The sequence below is a fragment of the Rhinoraja longicauda genome, chromosome 13, assembly GCF_053455715.1.
Source record: "Rhinoraja longicauda isolate Sanriku21f chromosome 13, sRhiLon1.1, whole genome shotgun sequence".
Lineage (NCBI taxonomy): Eukaryota > Metazoa > Chordata > Chondrichthyes > Rajiformes > Arhynchobatidae > Rhinoraja > Rhinoraja longicauda.
In genome coordinates, this window is record NC_135965.1 from 15,136,214 (window position 1) to 15,157,338 (window position 21,125).

General features: G+C 38.3%; 1 protein-coding gene across 1 annotated transcript in view; it reads left to right on the top strand.

Annotated features, from left to right (window-relative positions):
• Positions 1-20,770, top strand: part of LOC144599478 (divergent protein kinase domain 2A) — a 123,722-nt gene extending 102,952 nt beyond the window's left edge. The window contains exon 4 of the mRNA XM_078410431.1: positions 18,683-20,770. Coding sequence (XP_078266557.1) covers positions 18,683-19,014 — 332 coding nt within the window. The 3' untranslated portion in view covers positions 19,015-20,770. The remainder of the gene's footprint in view (positions 1-18,682) is intronic.
• The last annotated feature ends 355 nt before the right edge of the window (positions 20,771-21,125 follow it).

Sequence of the window (21,125 nt, forward strand, 5' to 3'; positions counted from 1 at the left end):
GCAGAGACCAACAATGGAGTAATAGCCTCCTCCACGGGGGTTGAGGGAGCTGCTCTTGTAGCCACCTTGTCTAGGTAGTGCTTTACAAAGGAGGCACTGTGCTACATTGTATAACAGAGTGTACTTCAGCTCTATGTCATAACCTGAACTAAGTGGCATTAAAGTATTTGAACGAATAACAAATACGTAAAAAAATAAATGATTCATCATGTGCTTTAAATGGCTTTTCGGATTTTGAAATAATCTGCCTGGTTGGTACTTCGTTTAATGTACATGAACTGTAACTGCCCATGATATATTAATATTTATTTGTTCCGACTATAATAATGGCAGAATCTGTGAACTAATGTCAACAATGTCATTGGTGATATCTAATTAAAGTTAAAACTGTCTTCTGCATGGAGTAATCTGTTCCGTGCACCATGTTAAAAGAGAAAAATAATATCTAGAAACAAACATAACACATTACATGCATGTATGCTCTTGGCTACTGAGGTTATAATGATGTGCCACATATTCACTTGAGGGAAAATGTGCAGAGGAGCTTTTATCTTGTATTATTAGATCACTGGCATCTGCAGGCATTTCTCCCAAAGTAGCTATCCACACATTTTACATGGCGTCAGGTTAGATTGCATAAATTGAAGCATTTTCATGCGCTGAAAGGGGTTGCATGCTAACTTTAAAATAGTAATATTATATTGTAATTAAATTATGTTGATATTCTCTTCACACCAATAGAAATGCTGAAATCATACTTTAAAAAAATGGAAATTTTAAATATTAACTTAAAACAATGTTGTGCATTTTGAAAGTTATACATTTCAAATGATAAATAAATAACGCCATTTAATTTCTGATTAATTAATGTTTGCTTGCAATTTATTCCCCACAACAGTAATGATCCCCTTTTAAATGATCAAATGTTATTTGTTAATGTAATATAAGTCTTCCTGGAGATATAATCACCTTAATGCTATTGCTTCACAGCTGTTTCTTGTGGAAAGAAAGCGTGAAGGAAATCATTTTAGTCAGCATTTGATTATGGGCTGTTAAATTGGAACGGGTACAGAGAAGAGATACGAGGATGTTGCCAGGACTAGAGGGTGTGAGCTAAAGGGAGTGGTTGAGTAGGCTGGGACTCTAATCCCTGGAGTGCAGGAGGATGAGAGGTGATCTTATAGAGGTGTATAAAATCACGAGAGGAATAGATTGGGTAGATGCACAGAGTCTCTTGCCCAGAGTAAGTGAATCAAGGACGAGACATAGGTTTACGAAGGGCAAAAGATTTAATAAGAATCTGAGGGGTATCCCTTTTCACACAAAGGGTGGTGGGTGTATGGAACAAACTGCCAGAGGAGGTAGTTGAGGCTGGGACTATCCCAACGTTTAAGAATCAGTTAAGACAGGTACATGGATAGGACCGGTTTGGAGGGATATGGACCAGGTGGGACGAGAGTAGCTGGGACATGTTGGCCGGTGTGAGCAAGTTCAGCCGAAGGGCCTGTTTCCATATTGTACACTCTATGACTCTTAAGTTACAAATAACACTCAATGCCTTAAAAACGCCAGGCATTAGGATAATAGAATCATGCTGCATTGAAATAGGCCCCTTTGCCCATTCACTCCATCAAACCATTAAGCACCTATTTACCTTAATCTCTTGTTTAATCTACTCTCATTCCTATTAACCGCCCCCAGGTTCTAGCATTCACTTACAAAGTTGGAGATATTTACAAAGGTAAATTAAAGTATTGTTCTTGTAGAAACAAGGGACTGCAGATGCTCGTTTACTAAAAAAGACAACATGCTGGAGTAACTCAGTGGGTCATGGAGCATCTGCATCTCATGAGAACATGGATAGATGATATTTCAGGTTTGGAACCTTCTTTAGACTAATTGTGGTGGGATGGTGGGGGGGGGGGAGAAGAAAGTGGGAAGAGAGGAGGGCAGGACAAAGCCTGGCAAGCAATGGATGGATACATATCAGGGGGATGGGGGTGATAAGGCAAATTATGGGCAAAGGCCAGAGGTTAAAAGGCAGAAGAACTCCCCCCACTCCTTTGTCCCACCTGGACTTGCACCTATTTCTCCCACCCATCCACCACATTCCTTCCTCGAGCTTCACAATTTGCAACTCTTCAGTCCTTTTGTTTCTTACCGTCTAAATTCACCAGACTACAATCAGTCTGAAGAAGTGTCCCAACCTGAAATATCACCCATCCATGTTCTCCAAAGATGCTGCCTGACCCACTGTGTTACTCCAGCACTTTGTGTCTTTTTTAAAATCTAGCAGTCTTCATATCTTTGGGATCTGGTTGGAAACGAGCACCTGGAGGAAACTGTGATCATGGGGAATATGCAAACTCCTCAAAGCACCAGAGGCTAGGACTGAACCCAGGTTACTGGAGTTGTGAGTTAGCAGCTCAACCTGCTGCCTACATTGCTACCCCTTGTCCAACAAGGAAGACTCTTGCCATCTACTCAATGGCCTAACCATTGCCAAGAAACCACCAACAACATCAAAGGGTCACATTGACAAAAAAATTAAACTGAACATAAGTTCCATGTCTATCAGAGTATGTCAGAGCCTGGCGAGTGAGCAATTCACCACCTGACACCCCAAAGTCTTTCAACAATTTGCAAGGCATATTTAAGGAACAGGATGGAATATTCTCTTGATGAGTGCAGCTGTAACAGCTGTTAGAAAGCTCTATACCATCTGAAGCAAACCAATCCTCTTGATTGAAGCCCCTTCAACTATCCTTAACAATAATTTATTTCACTGGCGCACAGTTGCTGCAATTTGTGCCATCCACATGACAGTATATGCAGCATTGCCCTATGCAATACTGGGCATCAACCCAAGTATAAATAAAGAAAACAACAATCAAAAGAATAGTCTACCGTTTAATCATTTGGCGACAATTTTTGAATAGGGAGAAATTTATATATAAATATTACATTCTGAAATGCCTCCATAGGCTAGAGATTTTATTGACTACCTACGTATTTGTTATTAGCCCAGAGGTAGGTTTGTTATGTGGCAAACAGGATAGTTTTGCCTTCCAAGCAGTGCATTGATGCAGAGATAAATTCAGCCTGTGGTAACAAAAAACAGAGCGCACATACAGATTCAGGCAAAATAAGCTACTGCATTCATTGTTCTGTTATATCATAGCTGTGTGTTTCCCCTACAGTTATTCAGTTCACAAACTCTAATTAAATACTGCTGGAATAATATTTGCTTCTCAAGATTCTGAGGGAGCTTAAGCGGGCTTTCCAATTTCGGCTTTGCAAAGTCTGGTTAATTCAATACCAAGGAAGGTTTATTGATTTATTTATCCTGAAGTATTTTATGGTTCTTTATTTTCTTTCCAAGTCAAATTAATCAAATGTCATCAAAATTTAGATCAGGCCATAAAATTAGTGTCATTTGTATTATCCATCTACACTTTAAAAGCCCTTTGTATTTTTGAAGGCAAATACAACTCATTGGATTAGGAGAGCAGTGCACATTCTCCTATTTAAATTGAGGTCGCATTCAGCAATTTCAATACCTATCAATAAAGAGGTCTGCCCTTCACGCTGCATCATTTTTCAAAATGTTAGTATTAGTAGTTTTTGAGTTCTTTATCATGGAAATAATAAAGAACTGATTGATTACTTGAACCAAAGCATTGCTTGCGCCAAATGATTTACTGTCTATTCTCACAATAAAGATCATTGTTGGCACAACATTCAATTATAGTGCCATGGAGACAAGGTGTCCAGAAACAGGCTCTTTGGTCCATGCCAACCAAATTGTGGGAATATCTTAGCTCAGCTCGATTCTATTTTTGCGCGGTACATGTATTCATTACCGATCAGATTGCAAATGTGATTCATTTTTTAATCTCTCCCTAACCCTGAGAGACCATTTGTAGTACCCATTGCTGTCCTGCCTGACGTCTGATGAAGGGTCTTGACCCGAAACGTCTCCCATTCCTTCTCTCCAGAAATGCTGCCTGTCCTGCTGAGTTACTTCAGCTTTTTGTGTCTATCTATGACTTCTACTTGGTATCTAATCTAATCTTTTCTAGTCTAGAAAAGTTTGAGAATTACTTACACTTTTCATGATAGACTTGAGTAATCCAGCATCTGATCCTGTGCTAACGGGTTTAATCTTGAATTTATTTTCATAATACACATAAGATATGTCTTTATAACAGTAATTCTGTTTCATGGGATAAAATTTTGTCCCAGTGAAGTTGATCAAAAAATATTTTGAATTTTAATCCACTATTCCATCTATATCACTACCACCACTCCCTCACCATTCCATTTCTTTTGCCAGCCATGTAACAATACTGAAGAAATGTCTTCTGGCATTTGACAAAGAAAATACAAATAGTTAATTAAAGTAGTGTCTATCATGGTCAAACTAGCTTCAAGGATTTTTAGCATGTTGTTGCAGTTGTAATATTGAAAACACATAGCTTATTTATGTGTAAACAGTTGTGAAATGCAATCTGCTCTTTGATTTTAGTTGCAAAATATCATCTGGGCTAATTCAGTTTCCCTTCATGCTGTGAAACTTTCCGTTGTCACTTGAGAGAGCCAATGGGATCTTGATTTAATACCTTTCCCGAAAGAGGGCACCTTAAGATTGCAGGCACTTCATCATCTGAAGTGTGACACTTGTTTTGATGATAGTTTAGTGTGGGTTTTGAACACACGACCTTCTAACCCAGAAATTAGGATGTCAGGACAGAACCACAGCCAGTAACTTCTCACCTTCAAAATTGGACTCTTGTGGGAGTGAGGAACACCATTGTCAATATCAGGTAAAGGTCAGGAGTGCGATAAATCTCAGTCCTGTCTCCGCATTGAAAGCTTTCCATTTGCCATGCGATGCATAAAAATAGGTGACACTTTTTCATCTAAAATCAGTATGAATGAATCTGCTCACTCATTGTTATCTTGCAGAAAATTTAGCAACATAATTTCTGAAGCAACATGAAGGAAGTTATGTGGAAACAATAGATCATTCAGAAAGCAATAGCTTCAGTGGTTGGATGACATTTACTTTTCATATGTGTTATGATCTGGTGCAGTGACCATTCAGAAAATACTCTTGAAATTCTGAGTAAATGGACATTTTTAATTAATGTACTTTTCTGGCAAGAATGTATGGCAGAACTATAAGAATAACAATTTCACGCAGTCAGATCCTCATTCTAGAAAATGAGTAGCCTGGTAGTTTGGGAAAAAATAGATTATTGTGAGAATTGGTAGTCTATTTGAAAAAAAGATTTTAAATTAAAATATTTGCAAGAGGAAGGAGTGTTGCATAAAATGAATTGAAATATTTAGCATTGCTGGTTTATATCATCTTAAATGCCGTGATCAGTGAAATTACCAGCATTGCCTGAACTAGGTCCAATTAAGCTTTGGTTTTAGAAAATCCACAAACCTGTAACTAAGTTGAGGTGATGATTTCAAGGTGAACAAATAATCAAAACATATTCCTGTTTCTCATTTGTAAATCTAAAGCAATGTATTCTGTACATTTTTAATTTGATTTTCATAGAATGTGGTTGCTTCTCGCCAGGCTGGTGGTTTATTTCTTGTTGTCTTATCTCTTTGGGAAGGTGAAGCACTTCAACGGCAGTTATCTGTGTAGCTAAGCTACTTTCACAGTGCTGAATGGTAATATGGCAAAGAATTAATAGCCGTATTTACAGTCGGATTGTTGAGTCCAAGTTTTAGAAGGTGGATTCTGTGGATTTTCTGCGCAGTGGATCAATGTTTGAGGTTGTCTGAAAAATAACAATCAAGTGGACTGCTTTATCTCCTTGCTCTAAATGGTTTTGCATTTGCCTTCGGCCAAGCAATTGAAGACTATTTCATCTCACTAATGACTTGGAAAGGCCTAAGTTGTCACTTTTGGCAGCGACTCAGTATTTTGCTGCAGATTTTCTGAAAAATATCACGTCTTATTTGTAACCATTATTTTTGTGGCTGATCTATTTAATTTCTGATTAACAGTGAACTGCCTCAGAATATTGGTGATAGGAAATGTAGCCATAGTAAAGTTGTTGAATGTCAAGGACATTCCCTCTTGCTGGAGATTGTCATTGCCGAGCAGCTCTGCAGAATATGTGTTGTTTGACCTTGAATCTTAACTTAAATGTTGTAATCCAATCTCAGTGGGTCATTGCTTCAGTATTTTAATCACGAATGGGACTGTATTCTACAATCATTCAGGTCTTTGATATGCAGACCTGTGTTCGCATGGCAGATATCACAGTGAGCATTGTTTAATCGATCATTGGAGAGTGTATGACTATTGATGATAACTAGAGCCAGGATTTTACCATAAGTTCCTTTTCATGCCTTTTTTGATGATTTCAGCAAGATAATGCCTTTTTCACAATCGAGTGCCTAAATCAGCCTTTTTTTTGCCGTGATAACGTAACTTACAAGAAAATCTCCATCACCGGGGCGAAACTGGGGGCACCGCCGTCGGTCGTTCATTCGTGGGTAGTGGACAGGGTCCCAGTCTTTTGCAGTCAGGCTGTAAGTGGGTGTTAAGTGATGATTGGAGAGGGGTGGGTGGGGAAGCATCCAGTCTTTTCAAACTGGAGACAGGCTGTGAGTAGGTATGAAATGTTGGTCAGGGAGGGGGGGGAGGGTGTACCAGGATTAAGTTTCTGTTTATCGAACCTGCAGTAGATTGTGTAGGAAAATAACTGCAGATGCTGGTTCAAATCGAAGGTATCACAAAATGCTGGAGTAACTCAGCGGGTCAGGCAGCATCTCAGGAGAGAAGGAATGGGTGACGTTTCGGGTCGAGACCCTTCATTCCTTCACTCCTGAGATGCTGCCTGACCCGCTGAGTTAATCCAGCATTTTGTGATACCTTCGAACCTGCAGTAGAACTTGTTCAGATCGTTGGTCAGCTGACGATTGTCCAAAGTTTTCCTCTTGTAGCTTGTGATTTCTTGCAAGCCCTTTCAAACTGAAGAAGAGTCATTAGCTGAGAACTTGCTCCTGCTCCTCAGAGTACCTTTCCTTGGCAGCTCTGATTCCTCTTCTCAGCTTGTACTTGGCCTGCCGGTAGACGTCTGCATCCCTGCTCTTGTAGGATCTATCCCTGCAAGCGTCAAAATGCCTAAAGTCAAGTTAACGCCTTGTAAAAAAGTGAATGATTTGGTGAGAGTGTACGGGAGTGATATAATTTCAACAGGCAACTGTGTGGTGTTTTGCAAAGCATGTGAGAAAGCAGTGAATCATGAGAAGAAATATTTCGTCTTCTAGCATGTACAGACAGCTAAACACAAGTCGGCGGCAGAGAAACTGAAGACGGGAAATACGCAAGCTTGTCTCCTCACTACATTTATTGCTGGCTCCAGTCGCAAATCTGAGTTTTCGAGCGATTTGTGCAAGGCATTCATTGATGCTGAAATTCCACTGTGGAAATTGGAAAACAAATCTCTCAGAGGTTTTTTAGAGAAATACATAGAAGAACATATACTGAGCGAGTCATCATTACGGAAAAATTATGTTGACATCAACTTCAACATTGTTGTGCAGAAAATTAGAGATGAAGTTGCATGCAACAAAATATGGATCTCAATAGACGAGACAACCGATGCTGTGGGGAGATATGTTGCCAATGTGGTCATCGGTACAGTGGAGGCAGGTCAACCATCAAAGGAGTATTTGTTGACATCGGAGGTATTGGAGAAGTCAAGCGGCTCAACTATTGCTCAGTTGTTTACATCTTCACTTGCTGTACTTTGGCCAGAAGGTATAAAACACGAGAATGCTCTTCTGTTTGTGACTGATGCAGCTCCCTACATGAAAAAAGCTGCTCGTGCTCTTAAAGTTTTATTCCCCAAAATGTTGCATTTGACATGCTTAGCTCATGGACTCGATAGAATTGCCGAGCACATACGTAGCTTGTTTCCAAATATCGATCGCCGAGTTTCCAATGTCAAGAAAATCTTCCTCAAAGCACCGTCGCAGTTGTTCAAGGAAATGGCACCCGGGATTCCGCTACCTCCTCAGCTCGTTTTGACTAGGTGGGGTACATGGTGTATTCTACTATGCTGCAAATTTTGAAAAGATAAAATAAATCGTCAACTGTTTTGAAGAAGATCTGCAGTCACGATCGTCCGTGAAATCATACAAAAAAAGTCCCTGCACCGTGATCATGTGTTTACTGCTTCCAATTTTGCAAACTTCCCCAAGCTATCACTTCCCATGAGAAATGTGGCGAATCATTAGTGAATAACTTGCAGGTTTTCAACAAAGTAATTGACGATATTCGTAAAGTTCCTGGCGATGTAGGTAAAGACATACAAGGAAAATGTGGGAGAGTAATTTTAGGTAACAAAGATCTTGAAGAAATACAAAACATAGCTAAAGTTCTCAAAGGTAGTTGCTATGCACAAGATATCGACATGAATATTGAGTCTGTAGCTTTTTTCGGGTACGCACCAGTGACCTCAGCTGGGGTAGAAAGAAGTTTTTCACAACTGAAGCATATTCTGTCTGACAGACGGCATAGTTTAACACCAGATAATTTGAAAACAATGTTAGTAATTATGTGCAACCAGGCAACTTTGGTCATTTAATGTAGTATACCTTTATATTATTTTAACCATATTTTGGTGGTGGAAATACATGCCTTTTAATGCCTTCTTTTGTCCATAAATGCCTTTTGCGTGCCTTTTTTGCAATTTTATTATGCCTATTGCCTGCCTATTTCAGAGATTTTTAGCGTATAAACATCCTGGGTCTATAACATACTCATTGATCCATTTATTGATCAATAATTCATATTCTTTCATGTTGTCTGGTTGATCTTAGTGTTCTAGTCATAACGGAATAGCTTTGTTAGAGGAATTAAGGATAGAGGAACTCTCAGGCACTCCAGATATAATTTTGTTAGAGATCGTGTTTATTCTTTTCTTTGTGTTGGTCCTTTCTTGCTAACATGTTGAATGATCAAATAGTCTGAAGACTGGTCATTCAGTTAGCAGTGTCATCTGGAGTAGCTCACTAAAGGTCTGTGACCTGAAGCTTATGCTGCCTGAACTGATAAGTATTTCCTGCATTTTCTGTTTTGATTTCAGATTTCCAACGTCTGTATTTCTATATTTTAATTGATTCTAGTTTCGGTTTAACCTTATGTTAAACCTGCACTTATTGTAAGGGTACATTTGAAGACTTTTTGCTGCATGCAACATTAGCAGAACCATTGCATGTCTTTTACACAACTTCTGAGCGTTTTCTTTTGAGATTTTGTATAACTGAAAGAGCTTTGACATCTTTATCTTCACCTCAAATAAGTAGCCCGAAGAAGATCATTCTTGCATTTGAAAATGAAATGGTCCTGCAAAAGTAATCAATATTGGACCTCATCATAATCTGGGTCCTCAAAATATATTTTGTACATGATAAAAGCAAATGAAAATACTACCATTGTAGAAGTGATTTCTTTACAATGGTTGGTTACAGAAATAATTTCTGGCTGTAAAGGACATTATGGAAATAATCCTACACAATAGTCAACTTCGGCTCTGGAAAGGCAGTGTTGCTGCTTAAGCAGAGCTGAAATGTATCGGAAAGTAATGACAGAAGTTTTAACTTTCCAGAGTAACTGAGATATTTCATAACATGCATGCCACTCTTGATCAGAAGTGTAATGGAGGCATTATTCTGATAGTTCAGAAAAGATCCAATTTTAGTTCTAATATATTATTTTTTTAATTTTGAGGTCATGTTATGTTTTCATCAATTCATAATCTCAAATTATTTCTAATCTAACCCCTGTGATGAAATGTAGATGTAATGCTATAAAATCTATTGTTGCATTACTGCAATATTTCAAATATTTTTAAAAACTAGTTATTTAGTATACTCTTATTAAATAATGCAACCAACAAAGTACACATTTACTGATTGCTTTTAGAAGAAATTAATTCCAGAAAATGGTAATGCTGGCCAGCTTTACATTATTTCATCAAGCAACAAATGTTAAGATGTACAGATAGGTGCTGATCTCCACAATGAGAAATTATACAGAAATGAAGAAATTAAATGATGTAAATAAATTAAACAGACAAGCTCATATGTGAATAAAGATCCCATTTATACTCAAATTTGATTTTCAAATGGAATTTAGTCAAGCTAGCTTTTTTTTTCCAGGATTACCTGTCCATAATTATTTCTACCAGGTTCCCAGTTGACTTTAAATGGCAAGCGTTGGTAATTCTTTTACCTACACCAGATCTGCATTTTTATCAAGATCGAACACTCCTTTATTCTGCTATTCAGCAAGACTGAATCATTTATAGCTGTGAAGTCAAATTGTCAAAATGAGGAGAAAAAAAAATCACTACTGTTTGCCAGAGAATCCTGCACAAATATGAGACAGTTACTCTTGTTTTACGATACAATGCGACAGAACTTTATTTATCCCAAGAGGGAAATTGATCTGCCAACAGTCGTAAAAACACAAAATATATGAAACATGAAATTAAAGTGACGAGTGGAAAGGATTGGGGATGTGCAAAGTTTGGGGAAGGGGGAAGGGAGTCAGTCTCAGTCAACCCCACAACAGAAAGGAGGAGTTGTACAGTTTGATAGCCACTGGTAAGGATGATCTCCTGTAGCGTTCTGTCTTGCATCTTGGTGGAACCAGTCTGTTGCTGAAGGTACACCTCAGGTTGACCAGTGTGTCATGGAGGGGGTGAGCTGTATTGTTCATAATGCTCCGCAGTTTGAGGAGCATCCTCCCCTCCAAGACCACATCCCATGAATCCAACTCCGCCCCCAGGACAGAGCCAACCTTCCTGATGAGTTTGTTAATCCTATTGGCGTCCACAGCCTTTGCCCTGCTGCCCCAGCACACGCCAGCGAAGAAGATGGCACTGGCTACCACCAATTGGTAGAACATCTGCAGCATCTTATTGCAGACGTTGAAGGAGCAGAAGTACACAGCCGGCTCTGTACTTTTACAGTGTTTATTTCAATTTAATCTTGGACCATAATGTTTTAAAATAAATTACCATCAGATTCGTGTCCCAAAACAGGGGTCCTTGATTGCTAAGTATTACCATGTAGGGTAGAAGTGATGGATTGGGGAATGTTATTGGACAGAGCCACCTAGAGGTACAAATACATTGTTCCCTGAAAGTGGCAGCACGGGTAGACAAGGTGACAAAAAAAGGGCTTGCCTTCATTGGCCAATGCATTAAGTTGGGATGCCATGTTAAAGTTGTACAAAACATTGGTCCAGCAGAACTTGGAATATAATGTGCAGTTGTGGTCCCCACACCCACAGGTAAGCACAAAAGGATGTAGGAAATAACAATGTTAAATAAAGATGTTGCCTTAGTTGGAGGGCTTGAATTATAAGGAGAGATTTGGATAGGCTGGGTCTGTGAGGTGACGTGATAAAGTTGTCTAAAATTAAGAGGCATATATAGGTAGATTGCAAGAGTCTGTTTCCCAGGGCAAAGGTGTCTACAACTAGAGGTCATATGTTTAAGTTGAGGATGTCATTTCTCTCTGGGGATGAATAAAATTTTATCGTAAAGGGGCTCTGAGGTGTAAATATTCCAACATAGTATTTGGTATCTGGAATGAGCTAGAGGTGGTGGAGGCAAGAACAGTAACAACGTCTGAAGTGTTTGTACGTGTATTTGAATGAGCAAGGCAAGGTATTGGTTATTGGAATTAATGCAGTAAGATTTATAGAGATAAGCATGATAGTCAGCATAGGTGCAGCGCACCAAAGAACCTGTTTCAATGCTGAATGACTCTGACTGGCCAAAAGTAAAGTAGGTACCAGACAGAATTGTTTGCCGACAAACCTGTCAACCAACCATTGCCTGGCTTACAGAGTGTCGAATCAAATGGCTCCCTTTACTCTGCCCTTGATTTACAATTGACTAGGTGTATCTAAACTGCCCAATATTAGCCTTGAAGATATTTTTTTTAATTATCAAAGTCACGTGAAATATGTTTCTGTAGTGTGAAACTGCACCTGCATTGCCACTCTGCCACAAAACTGAAGGATGACTAAGCAGAAGGAGGGGAGCAAATACCTAAAGGTAAATGCAGAGGTTGGCTGAGGTAAAGCTGCTGCATCTATTTTGGATGAATAGAGAAAGTATGCCCTCTCTAAGAAAGCATTTGATGCTGACATTAGGCGTCTCAAATAGAGATGTTCATTACCTGGCATTCATCTCACTTTTTATCAGAATTTCTATCGAATAACCATTATGTTTTAAGCTTCATATTTATAGTCATCCTGAATATTTTTCAGGATGACTAAATATTTTATGGAACTTTGAAAGTAAGGAATTTGTCTGCTCTTTTATGTTAAACTTGTTCCTGAAGGACCTGTGTTGCATAATTAAAATGCACGGTGTGGATTTGAAAAATGACTAAAATTAGGAGTTTTGTCTTTAGTAATATTTAAAAAGAAATATAAATTTTGAAAGGCACTTTATCAAACTAATCTAAGTTAGAAAATTGAAACTTGCCTTCCTGCAATACTAGTTTAACATGTCAGACTAATTAACATGTATCTAGGTCAAAACATCATCCTCTCTTCACCAGGTTTAATTTGGACGCAAATGTCTTCTGACAAGATGCAGAGCCCTCCATAACGTTTGGGACTTATTTATTTATTTGCCTCTGGACTCCGCAATTTCAGATTTGTAATGAAAAAAAATCACATGTGGTTAAAGTGCACATTGTCAGATTTTATTAAAGGCCATTTTTATACATTTTGGTTTCACCATGTAGAAATTACAGCTGAGTTTATACATAGTCCCCCCCATTTCAGGACACCATAATGTTTGGGACACATGATTTCACAGGCGTTTATAATTGCTCAGGTGTGTTTAATTGCCTCCTTAATGCAGGTATAAGAGCTCTCAGTGCCTAGTCTTTCCTCCAATCTTTCCATCCCCTTTGGAAACTTTTATTGTTGTTTATCAACATGAGGAACAAAGTTGTGCCAATGAAAGTCAAAGAAGCCATTATGAGACTGAGAAACAAGAATAAAACTGTTAGAGACATCAGCCAAACCTTAGGCTTACCAAAATGAACTGTTTGGAACATCATTAAGAAGAAAGAGAGCACTGGTGAGCTTACTAATCGCAAAGGGACTAGCATGTTAAGGAAGACCTCCTCAGCTGATGACAGAGGAATTCTCTCTATAATAAAGAAAAATCCCCAAACACCTGTCCGGCAGATCAGAAACACTCTTCAGGAGTCAGGTGTGGATTTGTCAATGACCACTGTCTGCAGAAGACTTCATGAACAGAAATACAGAGGCTATACTGCAAGATGCAAATCACTGGTTAGCCACAAAAATAGGATGGCCAGGTTACAGTTTACCAAGAAGTACTTAAAAGTGCAACCACAGTTCTGGAAAAAGGTCTTGCGGACAGATGAGATGAAGATTAACTTATATCAAGTGCAAAGTATGGAGGAGAGAAGGAACTGCCCAAGATCCAAAGCATACCACCTCAACTGTGAAACACGGTGGTGGGAGTGTTATGACCTGGGCATGTATGGCTGCTGAAGTACTGACTCACTTATCTTCATTGATGATACAACTGCTGATGGTACTAGCATAATGAATTCTGAAGTGTATAGACACATCCTATCTGCTTAAGTTTAAACAAATGCCTCAAAACTCATTGGCCGGCCGGCAAGACAATAATCCCAAACATACTGCTAAAGCAACAAAGAAATTTTTCAAAGCTAAAAAAGGTCAATTCTTGAGTGGCCAAGTCAATCACCCCATCTGAACCCAATTGAGCATGCCTTTTATATGCTGAAGAGAAAACTGAAGGGGAATAGTGCCCAAAACAAGCATAAGCTCAAGATGGCTGCAATACAGGCCTGGTAGAACATCACCAGAGAAGACACCCAGCACCTGGTGATGTCCATGAATCGCAGACTTCAAGCAGTCATTGCACGCAAAGGATATGCAACTTTTATTTACATGACATTGTTGTGTCCCAAACATTATGGTACCCTGAAATGGGGGGGACTATGTATAAGCACTGCTGTCATTTCTACATGGTGAAACCAAAATGTATAAAAATGGCCCTTATTAAAACCTGACAATGTGCATTTTAACCACATTTGATTTTTTCTATTAAAAATCTCAAATTGTGGAGTACGGAGGCAAATAAATAAATGGTAGGTCTTTGTCCCAAATATTATGGAGGGCACTGTAATCAACATCCAAGAATTTTAGTTGCATTGCAAATTTTAATATGCCAGTAAGAAATCTCTCTTTACATGCAATGTACTAAAAACAGAAGAATACTTTCAACAACAATTGAAAAAGCTAACTCTTTAATATTCTCCTCGGTGACTTAACAAAAAACAGCTGATTCAATTGGCTCAATTGTTTTGTCAGTCACTGAGCAAATGAATTGAATTTCATCTATTTTCGTACAATAACAAAACATTTTGTAATGTTTTGAATTCAATTGTGCAATAGAAACCAAATATATATTTCAATAAGTGAAATTATTGAATTTATTTTGAATTTATTTTGCAGAAAATGAATAGTCAGTCTCTTTAATGGTATTTAGTCTGCAGAGCAACAGATTTCCGCAGCATCCTGATTCAAATCTGCACTCTTGACAGATCAGTGTTCACATAGTTAACTTTCAGTAAATCTACATTTCTGCCACTTTCATGTGCTTAAAAATCTGCAACACATTATATTTGCCTACTATAGCTTTTCTGATTGTAAATCTTTCTTAAATTTGTCATTAATCTCTTACTGGTAGCACAGAGAAGCTTGTCATTTATTTTACTTTTTGAAACTGTATCATTAAAAACAATAGATTAATTACACTAAAGAACACAAAGTGCTGGAGCAACTAAGCAGGCCAGGCAGCAACCCTGGATAGCATAGATAGGTGATGTTTCAGTTCGAGACTCAAGAAGGGTCCAGACCCTGAAATGTCACCTGAGGATTCATATTCTCCAGAGTTGCTGCCTGACCTGCAGAGTTACTCCAGCACGTTGTATTCTTTTGCCTATTAACCAGCATCTGGCGTTCTTTGTTTCTACAGATTAATTACATTGCTGGTTTGGATTGTCGATTGATAGGTTTTAATTCATTTGTTGATGTGGGTGTTATCAGAGACACCAACATTCATTATCAATTCCAAGTGGCTCCTGACTAAACAGTTTCAGAGGACAGTTGAAATTCAAACATATTTGTTGGTATAGATTTGCATGCGGACCAGAATTTGCAAGGAGAGCGGATTTCCTTCCTTGTAAGGCATTTTATGAATTTATCCAATTCTCTGCAGTAGTTTCATGGTCACAATGGACATTGCATGGTCCATCACAGGTACTCTCCTCCCTATCATCAATGGGGTCTACAGGAAGCAATGCCTCAAGAAGGCAGCTAAGATCTTCAAAGACCCAAACGACTTTGGCCATGCAGTCATCTACGGTTAGGAAGAAGCCTGAGAACAGGTTCAATAACAGATTCTTCCACCAACCATCACGTTCTTCAAACACACTACGCAGTCCTACATTTATGCTTCCATGGTTGCTCATGTATTTTTGTCTTACACTATCACGGTCTAGTTAACTTAAAATAACTGATCTTTTTTATTTTTGTGCCTAATGTGCATGTCAAGCTGCATCAACTAATAATTTCTTTGTTCTGGTTTATATCTGGTGCATATGACAAATAAACACTTTTAACTCTTGCTGCTAGTAGTGGTAATTGCATCAGTTAAATTCCCACCTTTCATAGAGGATCTTGTCTCTGGATTGTAGGTTCAGGCCTCAGGGTGCTATTTCAGTAAATTGTATACTAAGATACAATGGCACTTTGCCATGTGACTTCAATCGAAAAAAATATCTAGAAAATCACTCTGAGCTCTGCTTCACAAATACACCCTGGCCTTCTGGATTTACTATGATCTATAGAGTCTTAAAACCCTTCCATGTTGTCCACTTTTACACCTTTGGTTTTTCCCCATCTTATCGCTGAGCATTCAGCTATCTTTCCTGTTGATAAAACTATATTACTGCTGATGGTTTTGCTATATCACTGACCCTCTTCCTTTCATCACTACTCATGCCTCTTAGTAATTTCATCCTTCATCCTTTTGTGCTATTCATGTATTGCTTCATCCATGATGTACATTTATTCTCTAAGGCAGTTGCACATGTCAAGACCTTCCTGTACCATATTCATTCATAGTTTCCACTTCTACTTCGTTGAGTACTTTTCTGCATGCCCAAAGAGCCAATACTGAATGATATCTTTAACTGCAGCTGAATGTTGTCTTGTCTGTCTCCTCTACCTCTGTTGGGCAATCCTTATATAATTTATCCATATTAATTCCATTCCACTAATTTATTTCCTACAGTGACCCATCTATGTGGCCCTCTTTGAGCCCCCCAAGGATTCATTCTTTCCTTTTGCAAATGCATGCAACTCTTGTAATTGAAAGTGGAGAAACAGGATTATTGGTAACTTGATCATGAGCAGATCCGTACCCTTAGCATATTCCTCAGTCCATTGTGGGTTTTTATCTGATTTGGAATATGAGGAAAATCAATCCACTGATTCTGGGCCTTTTTGCTAAAAACCTTACTTCTATGTCACCAACTCCACCCACCATTGGTTGCAAACTTGGGTCAAACCAGACAGTAAATACTTGTACTGGTATTCTGCTCATTACTGGGCTGGATGAAGTTCTCTATCTGAAGAAATTAATTGCACTTGTAATTATGAAATTAAAATCTGTTGTATGGTTTGGTTCTGCTCTTTTCCTCTTACTCTATGTATTTTGACACTATTAATTTGCAACTAGTATTAATGATATAAAAAGGCTAATGAATCATTAAACATCTGTCCTCATCAGCCAATTCATGGGCAGATGGAAAGGAATGGGGTACATATGCTGGTGGATCCAGAGAGATATTGGAACCTTAAAATATCTGGATTTATCATGGTATCTTGTATTTGTATCTTGAGAGATCTTTCATACTGTTGACAACCATAACTGGGTCAAATTTTAGTTAGTGACCTCAGCCTAGTTCCGATCTCCAAAAGATGTTAATTAATGTCATATTTTTCCCCTTGTCTTTAATAAATAAACAAAAGTATCACAGATTGAATTAATGGTCCTATTGATTCTACTTCTTGAAACTGGGATATTTTATACATTTTATTTTCGGATGATTTATGATCTTGATAAATCTGACAGTCTTGATACCTCTGCAGTGGAACCTTGATTGTCCACACTTCATTGTCACAGTCTGGATTACATCCAGTCATTTACATTAAAAATGGGATTTAGCTTTTGCATAAACCAAAAGGCAGTTGAACATTATTAATTGATTCTTCACTGACTTTAAGGTTGTGACCCACCAAGTTAAGCAACTAGTAGTATAGATGTTTAATGCAATAGCTTACAGTCCATGCCCTCTGCGGATTATGAAGCAAATAGATTGATATCACGTGTGAAAAGCCTAAATGGATCAGGTTGCTAATAGAGACTTTTCATTGAAATGCTGATAAGCTGCACTTCAAAACATGGGGTCTTACCTGAACATGCTGGAGAAATAATGAGTTGGATGTCTAAATGAACATTTGAAAGTTAAGAAGTTACCATGTAAAATTAAAAATGGAGAGAACCTTAACTGACCATCTATTTATTCACAAAATGCCGGAGTAACTCAGCAGGTCAGGCAACATCTCAGGAGAGAAGGAATGGGTAACGTTTCGGGTCGAGACCCTTCTTCAGACTGCTTGATTGCAGATAAGCAGACTGCAGAACTCTGCAGTCATCTGTGTGGAGTTTGCTAATTTTCCCTGTGACTGCATGGGTTTCATTTGAGTGCTCCAATCCCCCCCCCCCCCCCCCCCCACCACATGTCACAATACATGGGTTGGTAGGTTAATTGGATATTATAATTTACTCCTAGTGGTGGGGAGAGGGTGGGATTCAGTTGAAGGGATTCAGGACAAAATTGTATGCTTTGGAATAGGATTAGTATTAAAAATGGGTGCTTGATGGTCAGTGTGTACTCAGTGGGCTAAAAGACCTATTTTTGTGCTGTACGTCTCTTTGAAAATGCTAACAAACTTGAATTGTTTTCTCCAGAGCTTTGAAAGTTGAGGGGAGACATGATAGAAGGATATAAAATGATGTGAGTCATAGACACGTTAGACAGTTTTTCCAGGAGGGTAAATGCCAGGGACTAGAGGGCATAGCTTTCATAACAGGGGAATGTTTAAAGGAGATGTGCAGGGCAAGTTATTTTTGCACAAAGTGAGTGGCAGGTGCCAGGAACCCGTAGTCAGGGGTGGTGGTGGTGAATCTGTGCAAGAGGTTTTTGGGCAGACACATGTATATCGAGGGATATGGGTCACCTGCAGTCAGTGGAGACTAATTTAACTTGATGTCATGATTTGGTACAGACATTGTGGGTTGAATGACCTGTTCCTCTGCTGTAATGTTTCATGACTGAATTAGTTCTGCATTATAATTTTTTTTTTCCTTTCTAAAGAACCATTGTATCAGTTACTACAGTTTAAACTAAAATTGCAAATGTAGTTAAATGCACATTTCTTGAAATTGTGATCAAATGTATTTACTTTTGTTCTCTGCAGATAAGCCTCAAAATTGGGATGTATGGTACGAAAGCAAGTTTGACGATTGTGGAAAGGAAGCCTGCCTGTCATTTTCGAAGGATATTTTATGTTCTCGTGTTACAGTTGACCATAACTACTATGCCATCTGTCAGAACCTGCTCTCCAGGTATGCCAACTGGCGTGGAACATCAGGAGGGCTCCTGCATAACCCTCCCCTAGAAATTGTCAGAGTTGGCAGGCTGGAAACATTGCTCGAAGAATGTGCCAACCCAAAGAAAGAATATGGTCGATTCCAGGCAGCAAGAGAATTACGAGATTACCTTGCAAAGCTGAACAATAATGTAAGGTAGCTCAAAATGGGATCTACTGTTTTTTTTACATAGCTCTAGTTTGAGACTGCAGTTAGTCAAATGTGAGAGTGGTTCCTGTGTAGAATGTAAATTTACATTAAATGAAACTATGCAGATATGACAGCACAAGGTAATAATTAGTGCTTGGAACAACAATGGATATCTGCCAACCCATGTGTGGGGTTGATTATCTGATTAGAGCATTGAGCTTTTATTGACTGCCCATGGAGAAGACCAGCAGGTCACTGGAGATAATAGACTGACAGGTTTATTGATTGCACATGTGTCAAAGGGCAATTGACAAAACACAACTTTACTGTCACAAATTGTGAGGTTGATGCCTTTACTGAAGAAACCTTGCTAATTGAAAGCCTGTTTCAAGGCTTAAACCTGCTGATGTCTTGCATTTCTATATTTTGAATAAGGAAACGTTAAGTTTTTATTAAAAGACTTACATGTACTGCCATTAAACTGTGCAAGATTTTGATATACTTGCCTCTACTTCTTTGAAAGTATGTGAACATTTATGTAACTTATCATCTGTACACTGAAGCACTGAGGATAATAATGGCATTGCGGTATTCTTTTGAAAATCTTAAACCATTCCTTCATCACCATTAAGCAATAATTTGATGTTCTACAAAGAATAGGGAGAGGATCAAAAATCACATTACTTTTAAGTATTACATAAGATGTTTTTTGAGCATGAAATAGTGACCTGAGGTTAATTTGTAGCAGTGAAATTTAAAAAAAAGGTAAGATAATCATTTAAGAACCTGTAGGGAATACTCAAAACAGAACAGAGTTGACATTTCTGTAAATAAAATCAGGAGAGCTTCTTTTCTATGGGAAGCAGGAAGACGCAGGAGCATCTAGTATATGAGCGTAAACCAAAGAGTAAGAGTTGTTCCAAATTACCTTCATCTTGGTAGAAGAAATGTATTTATTGTAGTAAACAACAATAAAAGCATAATGAGGACACATTTCAATAGCTGTTTGTATTTTAAAATTGCTTCGTTTATCACTGGGTTAAGGTTATTGGTCACAAGTTTACATTTGCCATGTGCTGGACTGGTTCTATTTTTCACTGATTTACTGGGCTGACACAGATAGCAGTTGCTTTCTGCTGTTTATTACACGTTGGTACAGTATTGTAATTTGAAAGTTTAGGGTTAACATTTTCCATTTTGTTCAACTAAACTATATTAATTTGTTTCATGTTTTATAAAAAAAAATCTCTTTGGCACATTAAACAAAAAGCCTGGTTGTTTTTGTGGAAATGGGGTGGAAAATCTGCCTTTGCCGCTGATTAGCTGAAGTGCAGCAGTAACACCATTGCCAGCTTCTTTCGTGCTTGTGGCTCAATCTGGATAAATGTTAAGCTGACCCCCATAAAGCAATTTTGGTGGCTTTAATCTTCATTGAAATCACGCTGATGCTTTGATTCAAAAACTAGCTTAAGTTGGCTTTGTTCTAAAGGATTGAATGCTGCAACAGTGAAAGCAATAGTGTTTTTTCAAATTCTCAGACACTGAAGTAATAAAATTATGATCCATTTAATGGTACACATGTAGCTTTTATTCTGTATTCATTTGTTGGTGAAGATGAAGATGGTCAGCGATTTTATGAATGGGATTTGAAGATTGTAAAATGCTGTATTCACCTTTTTTTAATGTGTTCTTATTTAGTTTCCATGTTTTATCAAAATTGTCTCACTGTGCCTTTCATTCAAAATTGTCTTTATAACTTAATGTGGATTCATATAATAAAATATGTTGCTTATTAAAACTGTTTGTTGTTAATATCAAAATCAGCATTTTTTAATCTTTAAACGTACTTTAGGGGGAGGCCGGTAGCTGTAATAGGCTCAATATGCTGGTCCCTCCAGTGTTAGACTCCCCTATGCTGGGAAAAATACTATTTGCTCTATCTATGCTCTCATAATTTTATAAATATCTAAGGCAGTGGAGTTGTTGCCTTACAGTGCCAGAGACCTAGGTTTGATCCTGACTATGGATGCTGTGTACGGAGTTTGTATGTATGTGGCCATGTGGGCTTTCTCCGGGTGCTCTGGTTTCTTCCCGCATTCCAAAGACATGTAGGTATGTAGG